Source organism: Erinaceus europaeus, chromosome 7 (assembly GCF_950295315.1).
Source record: "Erinaceus europaeus chromosome 7, mEriEur2.1, whole genome shotgun sequence".
Lineage (NCBI taxonomy): Eukaryota > Metazoa > Chordata > Mammalia > Eulipotyphla > Erinaceidae > Erinaceus > Erinaceus europaeus.
This window is the reverse complement of record NC_080168.1, coordinates 77,500,664-77,521,144: the sequence shown is the minus strand read 5'-3', so window position 1 is coordinate 77,521,144 and position 20,481 is coordinate 77,500,664. Positions and strand designations below refer to the sequence as shown.

The window sequence follows — 20,481 nt, the reverse complement described above, 5'->3', positions numbered from 1 at the left end:
AAAGAGAGCCTCTGCCCATCTTAGTCCTTGTAGACCTAACTATGAATCATTTGTCAATGTTTCTTTGTGTATAAAAGAGCAATCCTGTTAAAAATCAGGGCCCAGAAGTTGTAGCATTAACTAATTCTGGTGTTGCGGCTTTTGTTCACCAATTCCCAGTTTACAAACCTAAAACTGCCTGGTAGAACGAGTAGAAATGAACATCAGAGAACCGCCTGAGTGTTAAGGGCCCCTCTTTATTGCCCCCCCGCGGTTGGAGCACCAAGGCGGGGGGGGGGGGGGGGCGCAGGCCAGGAGGGGCCTCAGACACGGCTGGGCTTCTTGGGGTCCTTGCTTTTGGCCGGCATGAAGGCGTACAGCTCCTCGATGAGCATCTCCATGCGGGCGGTGACCTCGGTGACCGTGTCGATGACCAGCCTCTGCTGCAGCTTCAACTTGTTGTTCTCCCACAGGGCCTTGTTCTCCTCCTGGAAGAGCCGGTGCTCCTCGCGCAGCGTGAGCAGCGCCCGGTTCTCCTCCTGCAGCAGCCGGTTCTCCTCGCGCAGCAGCTGCAAGCTCTGGTTCTCCTGGCGCAGGGCCTGCAGCGCCTGGTGCATCTCCCGCAGCAGCTCCAGCGACTGGCCGCCGAGGCTGCCTCCGTCGGGGAGGCCCGGGCACGCCTTGCCCACCTCCTCGCCAGGGGCGCCGGCCAGGGTGCTGACCATCTCGCGCAGGGCGTGCAGCGTCTTAGCGTCCTCGGGGGGAGGCTTGGCGGGCCCCTTGGGCTCCTCGAAGGGCGACGGGAGGCCCGAGGCCTGGTCGGGCGGCTCGTCGTGCACGGCGGCGGCCGGCTTGTGCTCGTCGGCGGGGGTGCGCTGCTCCTCGGCCTGCGCCCAGTAGGCCTTGCGCTGCTCCAGCAGCTGCTGCAGCGCGCGGTTCTCCTCGCGCAGCAGCTGAAGGGCGCTGCTGTCCTTGGCGCGCGCTGCCTGCGGGCCGTCCTTGGCGGCGGGGCCCTCCGGAGCCTCGCGGGGCAGCACGGGCGTGGAAGAGGAGCCGCGGCTGTCCTGGCGGCCCGGCGCCGCCTTGCGCTCCTCCCACAGGCCCTGCAGCAGCTTGTTCTCCCGGCGCAGCGCGCGGTTCTCGTCGCGCAGGGCGCGGTTCTCCTCGCGCAGCGCGCGGTTCTCCTCCTGCAGCAGCAGCTCCTTGGCCAGGCGCTTGTGGTGGTGCAGCTTGTGGTGGAAGGACGACGACGGAGAGAAGTGGGGCGACTGCAGGCGGCAGTTCTCGTTCACCCAGCGGCCGTCCTGGAAGACGAACATCTCATCGCTGAGCTGCACCCGCGGCGGGTTGTAGTCCAGCTCCAGGTCGGCCTGCGAGGTGGGGCGCTCCATGGGGTCCAGGGGCACCGAGGAGAAGCGGTTTAGCGGGTCCGAGTGCTGGCTGACCACCCGGCGGCTCAGCCTGGGCAGGGCGGCCTGCCGGGAGCAGCGCGGGCCTGGGTGCACGTTCTGGAGCCTCAGGAAAGGCTCGGCTGCGCCCTTCTGCCGGAGAGAACAGGGGAGCCCAGAGTCAGTGCAGGTGTCGACACCCCAGCCCACCCTACCCCCGGCCTGGCCGGCAGACCTGGGGAGAGGCCTGGGCACCCCACGGAAGAAGGGACGGAAGAAGGGACCTAGTCTGGGGTTCGGGCCCAGCGGGGACTTCTACCATTGGCCTCTAGGTGTCCTCACAGGAGCCCAAGGTGATCTTCCCTAGAGCAAGCAGGATTCTCTATAAAGTCACCTTTTGTAATTACATAAACTAGGAAGCACCCCAGGTGTCCAATGACAGGTGAGTGGCTAAGAAAGTTGTGGTCTGTATACACAGTGGACTACTACTCAGCTGTTAAAAACGATGAAATCATCTCCTTCACCTCAGCTTGGAATGCAACTTGAAAAAGTCATGCCAAGTGAAATAAACCAAAAAGAGAAAGATGAATACGGGGTGATCTCACCTATAGCCGAACTTAACGACAGAGAGGGAAAGCACCAAATAAAACTTGAACTGGGTGTGGTGTATTACAACAAAGCAAAGGGCTCTAGGGAAAGGAGGGAGAGAAGGACTGGCTGGGGGAGGGGCTTGGGGGGCCCTGGTGCCTGATAGTGGAAAAGAACCTACATTGGAGATCAGGGTATTTCACAGACCTGTCATGGAGAGATGAGAAATTGTAACTCATGTATCAACATCTATACTGTAAAGCATTATCCCCCCAATGAAATAACAAAAGAAAATATATATACTGACGTACAAGGCACAGTGTGGTAGATTAAAAAATAAAATGATCTCTCAAAAGATAACCATTCCTTTATACCTGGAGCATGTGGACATATTCTCATACTTCTTTCTTTAAAAGACTTTCAGATGCAACTAAATAATCATAAAGTCACCTTGAACAATGAATTGGTGCAAACTCAGCCATCACTCCCAGGGGGGGCACAGTTTGAGATTTCCTGTAATCCCCAGGTCACATTTGCTCTCAATGGTCCCCAAGCATAAAAGCCTGCCTCACACATACTTCTGCTGGGAGACAACTGATTTAATAGGGGGTGTTGACTCATTCACATTAAACTTTCAGCCAGCAGTACTACAGCACACACCTGGAGGACAGATCTCCTATGTGCCTTTCCCATGGAGTACAGCACAACCTGCAGGACACGGGACCACACTGTGTATGATGGGAGGGCTGCATTTTAAACAGTGAAGTTGCTCCCAAAAGAGCACAAGGATTTTTTTAATGGCGCAAAATAGACTCTGAAAAGGACACTTATTTTACAGTATAAACACAGAAAGCATAAAGTTCCTCATCTGGAAACATGCATCAAATTTTTTATCACTCTATGTTCCTGTGAATGGTCACTGAGTTTTGAGGCAACATCCAGATTTTAGTCAGTAGGCAAAACTCAAAAATATGGAATCCACAAACAATGAGAGCTAACTATAAGGTGTGGAGGTCAAAGGCACTGATTTTAGAGTCAACAAAAATTTTTGTGTCCTTGTCCCATTATTTTACCAGTTACAAGGATCTGGGCCAGCTATCTGAGCCTGTTCACACAACTTTAAACTGAGATAACTGCACTGCTTCCTTGCCTAGTAGAATTAACAAGGGGTAGGGTGAGGTCAGGAGATAATTCACCAGTGGAGTGCACACCTTGCCTGGGTTCAAGTGCCAGCAACAGATTGAAGCACCAAGAACAGTGGTGGATTGCTGTTTCAGAGTTCCACAAACAGGAGCTGAGACCCAGACTCGTCAATGGGTTAAAAAGACAGAGTCAGGGAGTTGGGCAGTAGTGCCGCAGGTTGAGCACACATGGCACAAAGCGTAAGGGCTGGCGTAGGGATCCCGGTTCGAGCCCCCGGCTCCCCACCTGCAGGGGGTCACTTAAGGGGCGGTGAAGCAGGTCTTCAGGTGTCTATCTTTCTCTCCTCCTCTCTGCCTTCTCCTCTGTTCTATCCAACAACAACAATAACAATGACAACAATAACAACTACAACAAGTGCAACAACAAGGGCAACAAGATGGGAAGGATGGCTTCCAGGAGCAGTGGATTCGTAGTGCTGGCACGGAGCCCCAGTATAACACTGGTGGCAAAAAAAAAAAAAAAGAAAAAAGAGGGAGTAAGACCCCACAAGCTTCCAGGTGCCTTCCAACACTGAAAGTCAGTGAAACATCCCTGTGAAAAAGTGAGTAACAGCATGTGTCCTGCCTGGTTCACAACACTGCTATGAAAGCTGAATGAGAAAACATATATAAAATGTGTTTTTAAAACTACCAAGTTCCAAGGGGTCGGTGCAGTGGGTTAAGCACACATGGCGCAGAGTGCAGGGACTGGCTTAAAGATCCCAGTTTGCAGAGGGGTCACTTCACAAGCAGTGAAGCAGGTCTGCAGGTGTCTATCTGTCTCTCCCTTCTCTGTCTTCCCCTCATCTCTCAATTTCTCTCTGTCCTATCCAACAACAATGACAGCAATGAAAACAATAATAATCACAACAACAAGGATAAGCAACAAGGATAACAAAAGGGAAAAAATAGCCTCCAGGAGCAGTAGATTTGGAGAGCCCCAGAGATAACGCTGGAGGCAAAAAAAAAAAAAAAAAAAAAAAAAACCTACAAAGTTCCATAGAATTGGGAGGCATTGTTATCCATACAGGTAGATTTAATTAATGAAAGAATACTGAGGTGTAAGCATACAGTGACAAACAGGTAGACTGAACCCTGAAGAAGAGGCAATGATGGTAGTCATGAATGTCAGTAACAATAAGGCCAGGAGAGCAGCCCCCAACAATATCCACAACACTTCATACAAATACTTCACAATGCTCTTGAAATAGCAACTCATTTCTTAGGTTATTTTTACAACTTTGCAAACAAAGAACAGAAAACAAGTCAGGCTCTCTGCAATGTGTGTACAGAAAGAAATTAATCTGCCTGGTGTATAAGGTTGGCCAGCATTCTTTAAGATCCAGAAAGCTAAATAAATAGAAGGCATAGTGCTCTGTCCTTAATGTTGCAATGAACTTGTTAATTCTGTGAAGATGTACTTGATATGGTCCAGGAGGTGGTTCAGTGGATAAAGCATTGGACTCTCAAGCATGAGGTCCTGAGTTCAATCCCCAGAAGCACATGTACCAGAGTGATGTCTGGTTCTTTCTCTCTCTCCTCCTATCTTTCTCATTACTAAATAAATAAAATCTTAAAACAAAAAACAAAAAGAAAAGGATTTACTTGATCTCCAAGACAGCAAGAGCAGGAAGGCATTATGCCATCAGAGTTTTATTTACTTTAAATAATTTCAGCCTCTATAGTTTTGATTCCTTTCAACTGAAAAGGCAGAGATTCTTACAACTGACCCTGTGACCAGAATCTCCTTGTGGACAATCCAAATCATTTATTTCAGGTTTAAGATCCCCTGAGTTCAGATTCCCGGGAAAACTAGCTGAGGTCACAAAGGAGAGGATCATGGCACCCTTGAGAGCCTCATGCTGGAACCAGACCAAGCCCCATCTCATCAGGATCTTGCTCCAGAAGATACCACTGTGGACAGTGTGGCTTTAGTGTGTGTCCCAGTCTGGAGCAGGAAAAGAAGGAAATAAGTATTGGGTCCCAATTTTGTGCTAGGCTCTGAGCCTAGCTGAACATTTCTATTTACTTTTACTTAACAAGGTTAGCCTCATTCCCATTTCACAGAGGGAGAAACAAACTCAGAGAAGTTAAATAAGTGGTACCAGTTCACTCACTATGTCACAAACCCAGATGAAGCTCCGTGAACTTTTATGTACAAAGCACAGTACTTTGGGGATCAATACGGTTTTCAGTGAATTTTATGATGGAAAATTTCAAGCACACAGAGTAGAAAGAGAATAGTCTAATAGGGGGCAGGTGGTGACACACCTGGTTAAGCACACGCATTACAGTGCACAAGGATGCAGGTTCAAGCCCCTGTTCCTTACCTGCAGGGGGAAAGTTACACGAGTGGTGAAGCAGGGCTGTCTCTGTCTCTTTCCCTATCGTCCCCCTCTCAATTTCTCTATATATATCCAATAATAAGTAAATAGAAATGTAAAAAAAGAGAACAGTCTAATAAATGTGCAAGTACATATCACCCAGCTTCAGCAATTACCAAGTCAAGGCCACACCTCTTCCATCTGTATCTCTTCCCAATTCCACAGCCACTCTGCAGTGAGTTATTTTAAAGCAAAATGTACACATCATATGGTTTTATTCAATATATGGTTTATATTTATACATAAATATGGCTTGGTTTTTGTTTGGTTTTGTTTGCAGAGTTGGGGACCTCATGTGCATACATGATATCACCATTCCCAACCAATCTGTCATTCAGATATAGATACAGACAGAAAAAGAAAGAGACAACCTAGCGCTAGAGCTTCTTTCAATACCATGACAACATAGTAAGACAGGTGCCCTACCCAGTGGGATATCTCTTATATTCCTGTGTGTACTTACAGACACACAAACAACCATCCACAGCAGCCTTAGCAATCTGTTCTGTGTGTGTGTCAAAATTGCCTAGAGTTCAAAAGTAAAAAGAGACTCGGAGGGTTGGATTAAGGACACAAGAATTTAGTTGATGGGTGCAATGCACACACACACACACACACACACACACACACACACACACACCAGTGTAAAATTATAATCTTGAAATCTTTATATAGCTTTTAAGCCAATGTTACATCACTAATAACAATTTCAATTTTAGAGTAAATAAATGAAGAAACTATATAGCATTTATTTACAGAAAATTACTGCAGGGGTTTCTCTCCTCTTCTCTCCTGGGTCAACTAGGAATACCAAAAGGGACTACCTGGGGCTGCAACAAGACAGGACTAGAATGACTTCAGGAACCCACTAAATCACTGTGAGTGCAAACACGTGTGGCTCGTGGACAGAGAGGAGCCTAGGGAGAGATCAAGTGGCTGGTAACAGTCTGGCAGTTTACAAGTTGAGACACCACCTCCAGTCTGTTTCACCAGCAAGGGGACGGCTGAAGGGAGGAGAGGACTCCCCTGAGACTCACCAAAGCCAACTGTGAGTCTCCATTGCTACTGCCCTCAGAATCTGGAGCAGCGGCAGGGAGACTCTGTGCTGACACCAAGGGACAGATAACTAATGAGGAAACTCAGGAGAAGATCTATACCTCAGTGGCTTAGTGGTGGGGCTGTGAAAGTCTCTTTGCATAACCACTGGATTATCTCTGCTCCACCCTGCTTTATCTCTTGGTCATGAGTGAGGGATTCAGTTAAGAAGCCTACTTATAGTTTAAAAGCCCTCGGGCTCCCATAGCCTAGAGGGAAGAAAAAGAACAAAAGAGGCTTCTAAGCCACTGAGCTCCAACTCAGGGATTAAAATACCATTGAAAAAACTGTCAATTTCCACAACTGTGAACCTTTTAATTACCTTATTAAGACACAAGTCAATCCAGGCAAGAGTAATTAGTAATTTGAAAAGTACTGAGAGAGGGACCTCATAACATACTATATAAAATGGTTAAACCAACAAGAAGAAATATTGGAGAAATGAACCAAGAGTCCAGCTAAAATCCCCCCAAAGGTTGAAGCACAAAATAATGAGGTCAACATCTAAACACTAGTTAAGGAAATAATCACAGGAGTGAGTAAAGAGTTTTAAAGAAAGTTACTGCAGGTCCAGAAGAGAAGCCACTTAGCATTTTCCTTAAAAGGAAGAGTATAGAAAGAGGAAATAAAAGTTAACAGTTTGTCATAATATGCTGATGGGTCTCCATATTCACGTGATGTCTTACCAAAGACAAGCATCAGAGGGAGTCGGGTGGTAGCGCAGCGGGTTAAGTACACGTGGCACAAAGCGCAAGGACCATTAGAAGGATCCCGGTTCGAGCCCCTGGCTCCCCACCTGCAGGGGAGCGGCTTCACAAGCAGTGAAGCAGGTCTGCAGGTGTCTATCTTTCTCTCCCCCTCTCTGTCTTCCCCTCCTCTCTCCATTTCTCTCTATTCTATCTCACAACAATAATAACTACAACAACAATAAAAAATAAAATAAAATAAAGACAAACATCAGGTCACAGAGTTGGCAGAAAGTAAAGTCAGGTTTTAAAATTGGGGTATTAGGTGCAGCAGAGTATGAAAAGGTGTAGTTCAGTAGCAGAAGGCAAACCTCAGATGTGTAAGGAATGGTATTTGTCCCCCCAACCTCAATCAACCAATCAATAATCAAGGTAGCATCTTTAACTCCAAACTCCATATTCACTCTAGCTCATCACAGTGCCCAGTTATTTTATTTTGGATGTGTTGAAATCATTACTTTGCAATGGTTCTCTCATGTCTTGTTCCATCCTCTCTGCGAATGAATGAATTACAACTCTCTAAGGCCAGTGACTTATTCCCTTTAAAATTTTTTTTATTATATTTATTGGATAGAGACAGAGAGAAATTGAGAGGGAAGGTATATATATGGAGAGAGAGAGAGAGAGGGAGAGGGAGAGAGAGAGAAAGACACCTGTAGACCTGCTTCACCACTTGTGAAGCTTCCCCCCTGCAGGTGGGGACTGGGGGTTTGAACCTAGTTCCTTGTGCACTGTAACATGTGCACTCAACCAGGTGTGCCACCACCAGGCCCCCCTTTATTTTTTAATTCTTACTCTTGGCTATTAGAACACTTCATTTGGCCTAAGTGGAGGTGTTAGAAGTCAATGAATGAGTCAACCAAAAAACACTTAAAAGTAGAAAGTATTAGTGTATTGCACCAAAGTAAAAGACTGAGGTGGGGAGATTCAGGTCCTGTAAGATTATGGCAGAGAAGGATCTAGTAGGGGTTGAATGGAAATGTGGACAACTGAAAAATGCTACACATATACAAACTACGGTATTTTACTATTGACTGTAAACCACTAATCCCTCAATAAATAATTTTTTTAAAGTAGAAAGTAGAAGCTAGATTAAAATACTCTGTAAAATTGTTCATAGTATACCTTTTGGCATTTTCAAAGTGGTGATTTCATTTGTCTCAGTTTGTTCAGTATATATGATGGAGCTACAGCCTCACTTCCATGCATACTTCACGGCCATAGAGCTGTCACTGTGTGATGTGGAAACTTTTAACACCTGGCTCTTCCCAGTGCAGATTCCATGAAGTCCCAGGGCCATCCTTAAAGGAGGCCACCCCTGCATATGTGTTGGCTGTCTATATTACCACCTCGAACCTGTACATGTCCCAAATTTCCCAGCTACTTTGGACTCAAAAAGTCCCACTCTGTGTGCTATAGCATCGGGGGGAAGCAGCAGCGTTTTGAGTGCTACTGAGAATGTCATTTAGCTTCTCTGTCACTTGTAAAATGACCTAGATGTAGCTTCCCTGCCTTCTTGCTGGAGTCACTGTAAAAGATCCAGAAAGTGGTCGGCAGGCTGCCATAAAGATCTAACGACCCTACTACACTAATGCACTATAGAAAATACTGAGCGAGGGGGTCGGGCGGTGGCGCAGTGGGTTAAGCGCATGTGGCGCAAAGCGCAGGGACCGGCGTAAGGATCCCGGTTCGAGCCCCCGGCTCCCCACCTGCAGGGGAGTCGCTTCACAGGCGGTGAAGCAGGTCTGCAGGTGTCTGTCTTTCTCTCCCCCTCTCTGTCTTCCCCTCCTCTCTCCATTTCTCTCTGTCCTATCCAACAACGAATTGCGTCAACAAGGGCAATAATAATGACCACAACGAAGCTACAACAAGGGCAACAAAAGGGGGAAAAAAAAAAAAAGAAATATATAAAAAATAATTCTTACAATAAAAAAAAAAAAAGAAAGAAAATACTGAGCGTGTTTGTTTATAAAAGAACATATTAACAGGGCTGTGTGGTACATCTTGCTGAGCATACATTTTATAGTGAGGAGGACCTGAATTCAAGCTCCCATCCCTACCTGCAGGGGGAAGTTTCTGGAACAATGAAATAGGGCTATAAGTATCTAGGTGTCTTTCTCCCACTTCATTTCCCCCTTCCCTCTCAATTCTGTCTCTATCCAAAATAAATAAATTTTTAAAAAGTTAAAAAAAATAACATGTGAGCTAAGCAAACACACAAGGAACAAACACCCAAATCTCCTTAGCCCTTGTTTAGAGCCAGCTCCTTCTCAGCAGGCCTCCCTGACTGATGCACACCCCAGTGGTTTTATGTGATAAACTAACATGCCCCTGAGAACCCTTTTTTTATTTTAATTTTTTAATATTTATTTATTTATTTTCCCTTCTGTTGCCCTTGTTGTTTAACATTGTTGTGGTTATTGATGTCGTTGTTGGTGGATAGGACAGAGAGAAATGGAGAAAGGAGGGGAAGACAGAGAGGGGGAGAGAAAGATAGACACCTGCAGACCTGCTTTACCGCCTGTGAAGTGACTCCCCTGCAGATGGGGAGCCGGGGGCTCGAACTGGGATCCTTGTGCTAGTCCTTGCGCTTTGCGCCATGTGCGCTTAATTCGCTGCGCCACCACCTGACTCCCTCCCCTGAGAACCCTTAAACCCTAACAAGAGGTCTGGACCTTTCCTAGCTAGCAGCGAACAATGCCTTCAATGCTCTCGGGGACATGCCAATGCCTGTGAGACACGGTCCTCAGGTACAGAAGGAGGCAGGAGGCCAGCTACTGTGCTGGAGGGAAACCAACCAGAAAAGACCCGTATTTACTGTGAGGAGGAGAAAGTGGAAATCGATAAGGTCTGAGAAGACCTTAGGGTGGCAAGGATAGTGAATCATAGGCATTCGCATTGTAATTGAGAAGCCAAAATGCCTGGGAGCTGGGAGGCCAGGGGCACTTTCTGAAGACAGAGGGAGATGTCCCCTCAAAATCCCCTTCTGAACCTAGTGGCCTCGGCCCCAAAATAAAGCAGCAGGGAGCTCAGGGCAGGCAGTAAAATAGGGCCTGGGGGGATATGACCTGTTCAAAGCAGGGGAGACAAAGGTGAGATGGGACCTGGAGCAGGCGGGGGACAGAGAAGATGAAGCAGGTGTGGACCTAAGTTCAAGCCCTAATACCAACTCTGTTATTACTGGGGGCTGTCCCAAACTCCCAGTAAATGGGTTTCCACCTCGTATTCATGTGGTCCCTGCCTGACACACAAGCAAATCACTGCTCGGTCAATACTTCTTCCACCCTCGTTCACCAGGTCAGCCCCTTTCCCCAGCCACACACCAGTGCATCTGAGAGGACCAGCCAGCATGACAATCCCTCACAGCCCTGGTGGCAGTCAAGTTCAGATAATCTAAACTGAGGTTAGAAATACTTTTTCTGGGTTAAACACATGTGGCGCAAAGTGCAAGGACCGGCGTAAGGATCTCGGTTCTATCCCCCAGTTTCCCACCTGTAGGGGAGTCCCTTCACAAGCGGTGAAGCAGGTCTGCAGGTGTCTACCTTTCTTTCTCCCCATCTTCCCTTCCTCTCTTCATTTCTCTCTGTCCTATCCAACAACGACGACAAGAATAACTATAACAATAAAACAAGGGCAACAAAAGGGAATAAATAAATTAATTAATTAATTTAAAAAAAAGAAATACTTTTTCTGCCAAGGGCCATTTGGAGGTTTGAAATGTCATTTGCAGGCCATACAAAATTATCAACTTTAAAATTATCAGGCTAGGGAGAGAGCATGATGGTTAATGCAAGACTTGCAAGCCTAAGGTTCAAAGTTCACTTGCCAATACCACCACAAGCCAGAGCTAAGCAGTGCTCTGGACTCTCTCTATATATTTCTCTCATTAAAGTAAAATGAACACTTAATGTTGCTAATGGGGGCAATGTTGCTAATGGCCCACCTGGTTTAATGCACATGTTAGAGTGCATAAGGACCCAGGTTCAAGCCCGCCATTTCCACCTGCAGGGGGGAAACTTTGTGAGTGGTGAAGCAGTGCTGCAGGTGTCTCTATTTCTTTCTCCCTGTCAACTCCTTCTCTCTTGATTTCTCTTTATCCAATAAATAAAATATCTTAAAATGTTGCTATAAAAAAAGCCTCCTGTGTGTTCTGCCTTCACAGTCAGACCACATGATTTCATGGGCCAAATAAGAACTTTGGGCCAGACTTTTATCACTTTGATCTGAGCCTAACGCCTCCATCCTTCCCCCACAGCACCAGTCTAGAAGCACCCAGCTGCTTGACTTGTACCCCAGTAAGGCCATTTCTGCCTGTGTGGGGGCATATGTCCCCAGGCAATTAGCACCCTCTCGGTCCATGCCTTCTGAGGCCCAGAACAGCAGCAGAAGTAAACAGCAGCTGGGACACACCAAGCCTTCAAACCACACCCCAGTTTTTCATGACTTCTCTCTTCCACTGATGGGCTTCTTTCTGGGAGCTGGGCAGGGAGAGATGTGTGTGTTGGGGGTGGGGGGGGTCCAAGTACGTGGCCGCCTCTCCTCATTCCACCCCAGGTCGGCATCTTCTGTCTGGCCTTGCTCTTAAATCCTTATGCTCTTAAATCCTCAACTGCAGCACAACCAGTTGCATGCACTCACATTAATATGCACAAGGACTCAGGTTCAAACCCCTGTTCCCCACCTGCAGGCAGCCAGGATGCTTCACAAATAGTAAAGCAGGTCTGCAGGTGTCTTTCTCTCTGTGTCTCCCCCTCCTCTTTCAATTTCTATCATATCTAATAAAAATAGAAAGAGGGGGAGGGGAGGAAAAAACTAGCCAGCCAGAGTGGTGGATTTGTAGTGCTGGCATCAAGCACTGGTGATAACACTGGTGGCAATAACAAAATAATAATAATTGTCCATTAGTAGTGGTAGTATTAAAGATAACCACTACTAATCATAAATTAAAAAAAAATAGTGAATCCTTAAGAAAGAGATGTTTTGAGAAATAAAAGTGAGTGATGTGTCTAGGTTCTGTCCACTGGGGTGTGGTCCTGGCCCTCCACATCCCTGGACAAAGCTTCAGATAGTTACCTCTGCAGAGGATTCCTCCAGCCTACATTTCAGCCCCTCTGGCTGTAAGGCCATGGTCTTCCTACAGGGCCTGAGGTGACTGGATGAGCAAGGCCACCTCCCACTTTGTGACATCACAACAGCAGATACTGTTCAGCTGGGAGGACCCCACTAGGGAGACAGCTGCATAGTGGGAGATCTGAGAATCTCAAGCCTGTTGAAACTTCACCCCTTATGGGCCAACCAAACTGCCCACTTGGATAGTACGCTGTTTTGCCAAGTACACAACCCATGTTGGAGCCTGGCCCCCACCATGTTGAAGGAAGTTTCAGTGTTGTGATGTCTTTTTCTCCACCCTCCTCCCCATCTGCCTGCCTCTGTTTCTCTATAAAAGAAAAGAAACAGAGACTGAGAGGTGATACACCTGGTTAAGTGCGCATGTTACCATGTGCAAGGACCCAGGCTCAAGTCCCTAGTCCCTACCACAGAGGGGAAGCTTCACGAATGGAGAAGCAGTGCTGCAGGTGTCTTTCTTTTTTAATATTTTATTTTCCTTTTTGTTGCCCTTGTTTTTTTATTGTTATTGGTGTCGTCATTGTTGGATAGGACAGAGAGAAATGGAGAGATGAGGAGAAGACAGAGAGGGGGATAGAATGATAGACACCTGCAGACCTGCTTCACTGCCTGTGAAGTGACTTCCCTGCAGGTGGGGAGCTGGGGGCTCGAATGGGGATCCTTATGCCAGTCCTTGTGCTTCGTGCGCTTAACCCACTGCACTACACCTGACTCTCAGGTGTCTCTTTCTTTCTCTCTCTCTTCCCCTCCCTCCCTCCCTCTCTTTATGCCACCCTCACTACTCCTCTCTCTTTAGCCCCCTTGCCTCTCAATTTCTTTCCTATAAAATTAGATAATTTAAAAAAACAGCAACAAAAAAGTAAAAACAAACAAAATCTCACCCCTCATCCTCCTCTCCTCACACACCATCTCTGGGATACAGCAGGCTTAATTCTCTTGATGCTTCCAAATGGCCCCTTGCCCATACACCTGATCTTCTATTCATGAACTTGGTCATAGGCATGTGATTCCAATTGTCATTCCCCGCCCCGCCACCCCCCCCCCCCGCCAATTCTATTTCTATCCCCCAGAAATCCAGAGCAGTCACACAACAGCCAGCACCAGAAGATCTCATTCTGAGAACACTGGCTGATTTTAGAATAACATAGAAACTTAAAGTGTTTGGCAGAAAGTGTGGTGTGTGTGTGTGTGTGTGTGTGTGTGTATGTGTACTCAATTTTAGCAATCCTTGGTGGCTGTCATTCCAAGAAAGAAAAATGGAGAGACCCACAGCAGTAACTAAGCCTTCCTAGTGTCATAGCACTCCCATGTGCTGCTGGGACTCTAACTTAGACTTCAAGCATGGCAAGGCACACATGCCCTACTTGGTGCACTATCTCTCTGACCCAGGACAGAAAATTCTTAAAGATCACCCATTGAGAGGATATGAATAGATTATTCACCATAGAAGAGATCCAAAAGGCTAAGAAACTTATGAAAATCTGCTCCAGGTCACTGATTGTCAGAGAAATGCAAATAAAGACAACAATGAGCTACCACCTCACCCCTGTGAGAATGTCATACATCAAAAATGCAACAAATGCTGGACAGGTTGTGGGAAAAAGGAACCCTCCTGCACTGCTGGTGGGAATGTAAATTAGTCCAAACCCTGTGGAGAGCAGTCTGGAGAACCCTCACAAAGCTAGAAATGGATCTTCCTTATGACCCAGTAATTCCTCTCCTAGGGATATATCCTAAAGACTCTATAATATCCAACCAAAAAGATATGTGTACGCCTATGTTCATAGCAGCACGATTCATAATAGCCAAAACCTGGAAGCAACCCTGGTGTCCAACAACAGATGAATGACTGAGAAAGCTGTGTTATATATACACAATGAAATACTACTCAGCTATTAAGAATAATAAATCTACTTTCTTTGATCCATCTTGGATGGAGCTAAAAGGAATTATGTTAAGTGAGATAAGTCAGACAAAGAAGTTGAGAAAGAAGAACAGAAAGGGGAACTTAAAGCAGAATCTGAATTTGGCATATGGCATCAAAGTAAAAATCTCTGGGTGGAAGGTGAGGGTAGATGTTCAGCTTCACTGAGGGAGGGGGAGGGGGAAGGATACAGACCTTTGATGGCAGGAATGGTGTTGATGTGCATTCCTATTAACTTATAGTCTTAAAAATCTCTATTTAATCAATATGAGGGGGGAAATGGATTTAATGTCTCAAACTTTTTGATGTACAGACCACAGTACTGAGTATATATTCCTTATTCTAAGCACTTAAGACCTCAAATTGGTAACCTGACTAAATTTTAACAGTGGGCTCAAATTGTTAATACATTTCTAATAATGACTTTTTCTTTGAAATATTAAATCATCTATAAGCTTAGACCAGGGAGAACAGAAGCAACTGGCTGCCTCACTTTATAAGATACAGCTATATGTAAATAGCATTAAAGGGCATAAATTAAGGTGAGATCTTGTATGATACAGGGATTTTCAAAGTAAACCAAATGTCCAAATAATTTGGTTATAGCAATAACTTACCTATTACCTCCTTAAACCCTAAGACATCAGGGACCTTCCCCATTCTCTATAAAACCTATATTTCTCCCAGTCCTGGAACCTCTGGGGTGGGGCTCACTTTCCCTGCATGCATGCTTCTCTCAATTCAAACCAATTGATACTGTATCTGTTGATCTCAACCTAATCAGTTCGACCTCAGCATGTTTCACTTTTGATTGTGTCCAGTGATCCAGACATGGAATGTCAACCCTCCAGCTTCATTACACTGGTGAGATCTTTCTTAACTCATAGGACTTCTTAATTCCATTTTGGGTAGTGCATTTCCTAGCAAAGCCTCAGAATCTAGATGTAGATCAGGGCCCATGAAACAGGGCATATGTAGACATGTATCTATAAGTTAGGGGAAAATATAAATCTTAAAGCAAAAGTACACAATAGTTTACAGTAACTCAATAAATGCAGCAAGCAAGTAAAAAGACAAAAAAAAAAAAAAAAAAGGCACCATAAAGTACCTAATCAAATAGCTTCTACTTAGACCTAGATATCCTCACCTACTCTTTCACTTCCCTCAATCACTCCAAGGCTAACCTTGTCAGACAAAGGACTACAAAAGCTGGGTAAGGGCAAGAGACCAGTATACTTTAATATTGTTCTTTTGGTTACTACCAGGCCACTCCATCACTCATGTCCCTAGTCAGGGAATCCTGGGATTCCCACACAGATGATGGGCCTAGACCTTTAACAGATCCCTGTCTCCACTGGTCACCTCCATCAGGAACAACATAGTGTACCCTCCTGTGAGCCCCTACAGGACCTTGTCCCCTTTTAGGATCAACAATAGTAGGGACAGCCCATTCTCTGAAGGGAGGTTAAGTCAACATATTCTACCACTCAAGGAAGATGGATGAGTCCTGAAATTAGTGCAGCCTAGAATGTTCCTAGCCACAACCACAGAATGCAAACTCAGATCTACTGGGATGCAGAGGTTGATTACACAGGCTCCTGAGATAACTATAGGTCCCAGATCAAATTGATGGGGTTTACAGTTAACAATATTTATATACTTTTCCCATATTTGGGAGCTACTCTCTTCCCTGATCCATGTTTCTGGTCCTATTCCCAACTCTGACACCAGACAATACCTTTGGTCCCCCTGCATGTTAACTGTTGGGCATAGACAAAAATTAGTAAAGTCATGAGCCCCTTGGAATATACCTAAAATAGACCTACTAGCTTTTTCCAAAATGGAGACTCCAAATCTCATTTGCAGTATTCTTACCTCTAGGTTCCTAATTATTTAACAATTTGTTCTGCTTTATATCTTAATGCTTTTTCAGCCACCAAATTCCAGATGCTGCCATGGCACCAACCTGACTTCCCTGGGCATTCAACTTCACTGGTGTGTCCTGGAGTTCCATCTCCCCAGAGCCCTGCCCCACTAAGGAAAGAGAGAGGGGTCTGGCGGTATTGCAGTGGGTTAAGTGCACATGGTGTGAAGCTCAAGCTCAAGGATCCTGGTTCGAGCCCCCAGCTCCCCACCTGCAGGGGAGTCTCTTCACAAGTGGTGAAGCAGGTCTGCAGGTGTTTATCTTTCTCTCCTCCTCTCTGTCTTCCCCCTCCTCTCTCGATTTCTCTCTGTCCTATCCAACAACAATGACATCAGTAACAACAATAATAACCACAACAATGATAAAAATCAACAAGGGCAACAAAAAGAGGAAATAGTTTCCAGGAGCAGTGGATTCATGGTACAGGCACCGAGCCCCAGCAATAACCTTGGAGGCAAAAAAAAAAGAAAGAAAGAAAGAAGAAAAGAGAGACACAGGCTGGAGTATGGATCAACTTGCCAGTGCCTATGTTCATTTGGAAAAGCAATTGCAGAGGCCAAACCTCCCACCTTCTGCACCCCATGATGATCCTGGTCCAGGATAAGGAATAGGAAAGCTTTCAAGGGAAGGAAGGGGATAGGATTGTAGAGCTCTGGTGGTGAGAGTTGTGCCTCTCTTGTCCTATGGTCTTGTCAATATTTCCAGTTTATAAATAAATTTTAAAAAAGACCACCCATCATTCAAAAGTCAAGGAAGCTGAAACTCAGAGCAGCTAACACCACCACACACGCACACCCTCCCCAGGCACACAGCTGGTTGGAGCTAATTCACATTTCCTCCCTGATGACTCTCCTACTTTGTTCTATACTGTCCTTCTAGAACTTTCAGTGAGGAGGGTTATTCTGGCTAAAATTGACAGATTACAGTATTCTGTGATTTTTCCTACCTGAGGTGGAACCGCATTGACTGGAATTTCTAAGCTTTCAGAACTGGTATTTCTTTTCCTTGTAAAATTTGGCCTTGAGTACTGTGGAAAAAGAAAATGAGACGATTTCTGCTTGCCAGCCCATCTGTTGGATCTCAGTTTCTCACCTGAAAAACAGGGAACTTTCTACTCATTCTCTCTTGTCAATTATGTATAAGAATCAAAATCTGACAATATTTAGATGACATCTGATATGACTAACAATCTAAAAAAAAAGACTAGCAATCTCTGGAAATTAAATTGGTATAAAAGCCTTCTGTAAACTCTTTTAAACAAAAATATTTCCCTTTTTTTAATTATTTATTTGTTGTTTTTGCTTTTTTGTTTGTTTGTTTGTTTTTGCTTCTTAATGCTAGGAAATCAAACTCATACATGAAAATACATGTTCTGTCACTGAGCTAATTCCCAACCCTGGAGGACAATCTTTCATCTCAACTAAAAGACCATACCAATGTCAGGTGCCAGGTATAGGTTCTATGCAAAAGTCGGTCACCAAAACACTCAGGACATTCCAGAGGTGACATCACAAGATAACAGGGTGCGTTTCAGGTCTCATGGTCTCTCTCCAAACTTCAGAGACAGGTGTGAGGCATCTAACAGGAAAGTGTTCACCCCATGACCAATGAGGGTCAGTGTGACATACACTAGCTCAACACTGGCCTCCTGTTTGTTTGGTCATCCTGCTCATTCACACCCTACAAGGCTGGGCTGAGACCTAGTCACTCTCCATAGGTAACATTTCTCCTTAGAGTTGGAGGGCTCAAGTAGAATGATAACCAAAATCAACTCTCCCAGACTGAAAGAGGAAATGTAGTCTGGGGTGTTTTCTGATACTAACCACCTCTAAAGTTTTCTGACGCCATCTATATGTTCTTAAAATTCAAACTATTTCTGACACAGTCGACCTGGAGTAAGTTTCAGCTTCTGTTAAGTAAATGGGCTCAGTCCTACAAGATAGCCTCCACTTTGAATAACCAACCCCAGAAGATGGCCTCCACTTTGAGTGCCAGTACCACAAGATGTCCTCTGATTTGAATACCAATCCTGCAAGATGGCTTCTAATTTGAATAAGTCCCACAAGATGACCTCCATCTTTAATGCCAATCCCAAGCCTCAAACCATTAAGTTGTCATAAACCGGGAATTCCCAATTGTCATAAACTAGGGGTTCCCACAGACCATTTCTCAGGCTTGATAGTTGGATAAAATAGTTCATAGAACCCAAGAAAATACTTATAACTATGGTTTTATTGCAAAAGCTACAACTCAAAAGCAGACAAGTGGAAGAGATGCTTAGAGCAAAGTATGGGGAAAGGGGAGTGAGGCTTCTGTACATGCTCAGGTTTCCCTCCCAGCACCTCCATGTATTCTCCTACCCAGACATTCCCCAAATTTATTGGGGTCCCATGACAATCGTGAGTGGTGAAAACAGTGATCACTGGAGACTGCAAATCAACCCACTCCACTCCCTTCCCCAGAGGTAGAAGAGTGACACTAAAAGTCCCAGCCCTCTCTTGCCATTGTTCATCTTGGATCCCCAGCACCTGGAGTCACTCCATTAGCACAATCCCAGGTGTGTTCCAAAGGAGCTCCTGTAGGGTGACAGGAAAGACATTCTTGGAGATTCTCCCCATAGTTGGTTTTAGGAACCAACTATGGGGAGAATGAGCAGATAAATTACTTTTATTGCCCCACATAGAAAGTGCATCAAGACCACAATGCTGGTCTCTGTGCTACATGAAAGGAGCACCTTCGTGCCTAACTTCAGTCTATTCAATTATCTGCATCTAGTTGCTATCAGTGGGAGTCTCCTTTCTTTTTTTTTTTAATGCAGAAAAGGGTAATGAATCTAGAACCTCTTGAAGGTATAAAACTGCTGAGTAAACTCCCAGGCCCAAGTTTTTAAAAATATTTTTGTATTATCTTTATTTATTGGATAGAGATAGTCAGAAATCAAAAGGAAGGGGAAACAGAGAGGGAAGGAGACAGAAAGACACCAGCAACCATGTTTCACCACTCAAAAATCTTTTCCCCTGCATCTGGGGACCAGGGGCTCGAACCCAGGTCCTTTTGCACTGCAACATGTGCACCACCACCTGGCCCCCCCAGGCCCAATTTTTTATCTTCTGTTTTTAAGGGGGGGAGAGTAGAGAAACCACAGCACCATTCTATTCCACCATTCATGGAACTTCCCTTGGTGCTGTCCATGGTGCTTCCTTATAGTACAGGGACTCTTACCCAGGGGCCTCACACACAGAAAAATTTGTGCTTTACCAAGTGAGCTCTCTCTTGGCTTTTCCAGCCTGTTAGCCAGAGAATTCTAAAAACACATTATTATGTCATATGTGGGGGCAGGGAATGGCAGACTAGAATCATCCCATAACTCTGTGTGACCTGGGTAAGTCATCCCACCTCTCAGAAGTTCAGGTTCTTCACCCACAGAACAAGGAGATGACATCTACAGAGAGCATGCTCCTGCTGACCCAGGGCCACTTCTGGACAAGCCATCACTATGTTGGCTCCCACCCTTGGACAAAACTGCCTGTCTCCCTTTCACTCAACCTCTGCCAGGGACATGCCACCACTGGATGCTGCTGTTTGAAGCCTGGTGCTGCAGCTCATGGGGTGGGGGTGGGGGGCAGGGAGAGGGCGTCCTTGCTTGAATCATTTGCTTGATTTTTGTTCTTAAGAGGATAAGCATTTCTAACTGCACCATCATGTGGAGGCAGCTACCACTGCCCTCTAGCACACTGCTGATTTCTGGCAGTCCACAAGTACCCATAACTCAGTGCCCAGATGCTTGCATGAGCCAGCACCCCAAATGCCCACTACTCCTCCACTGAGCACAGCTATCAATCACCCACCTGCCATGAGCATCTGCAACCAAGAGGTGTTACACCAAGCAGGGCAGACACACCTGGTGGGCTTTCCATCCAAGTGGATAGGATTTTAAAGCCATCCAATTGGCTAAGTGTGTACTTCCTTCCATTACTTACACACTAGCTGCTCATGAAGGATAAAGGAATGCTCGGTCCATGGCATGTGATCTCTGAAGAGTGCCACGGAAATCATTTTAAACACCTCTCTCTCTCAGGCATAACCAGGGTTCCACTGGCTATCACTGAGCTCTGTTTGCTCAAGTTCCCACAAAGGAAGATTGC

The 20,481-nt window shown here is 45.6% G+C and overlaps 1 protein-coding gene across 2 annotated transcripts; it reads right to left on the bottom strand.

Annotated features, from left to right (window-relative positions):
- Positions 1-216: 216 nt before the first annotated feature.
- On the bottom strand, positions 217-17,895 carry CBY2 (chibby family member 2). 2 transcript variants are annotated; one of them, XM_007521202.2, is made up of 3 exons: positions 17,771-17,895; positions 17,283-17,363; positions 217-1,520 (listed from the first exon to the last, which is right to left on the bottom strand). In XM_007521202.2, exons 1-3 carry the CDS (start codon positions 17,843-17,845, stop codon positions 303-305), a joined length of 1,374 nt encoding a protein of 457 aa, XP_007521264.1. In that variant the 5' UTR covers positions 17,846-17,895; the 3' UTR covers positions 217-302. The 2 variants fall into 2 exon arrangements, with proteins under 2 accessions (XP_007521264.1, XP_060050794.1); XM_060194811.1 differs by lacking the exons at positions 17,283-17,363; positions 17,771-17,895 and adding an exon at positions 12,435-12,552.
- Positions 17,896-20,481: the final 2,586 nt, after the last annotated feature.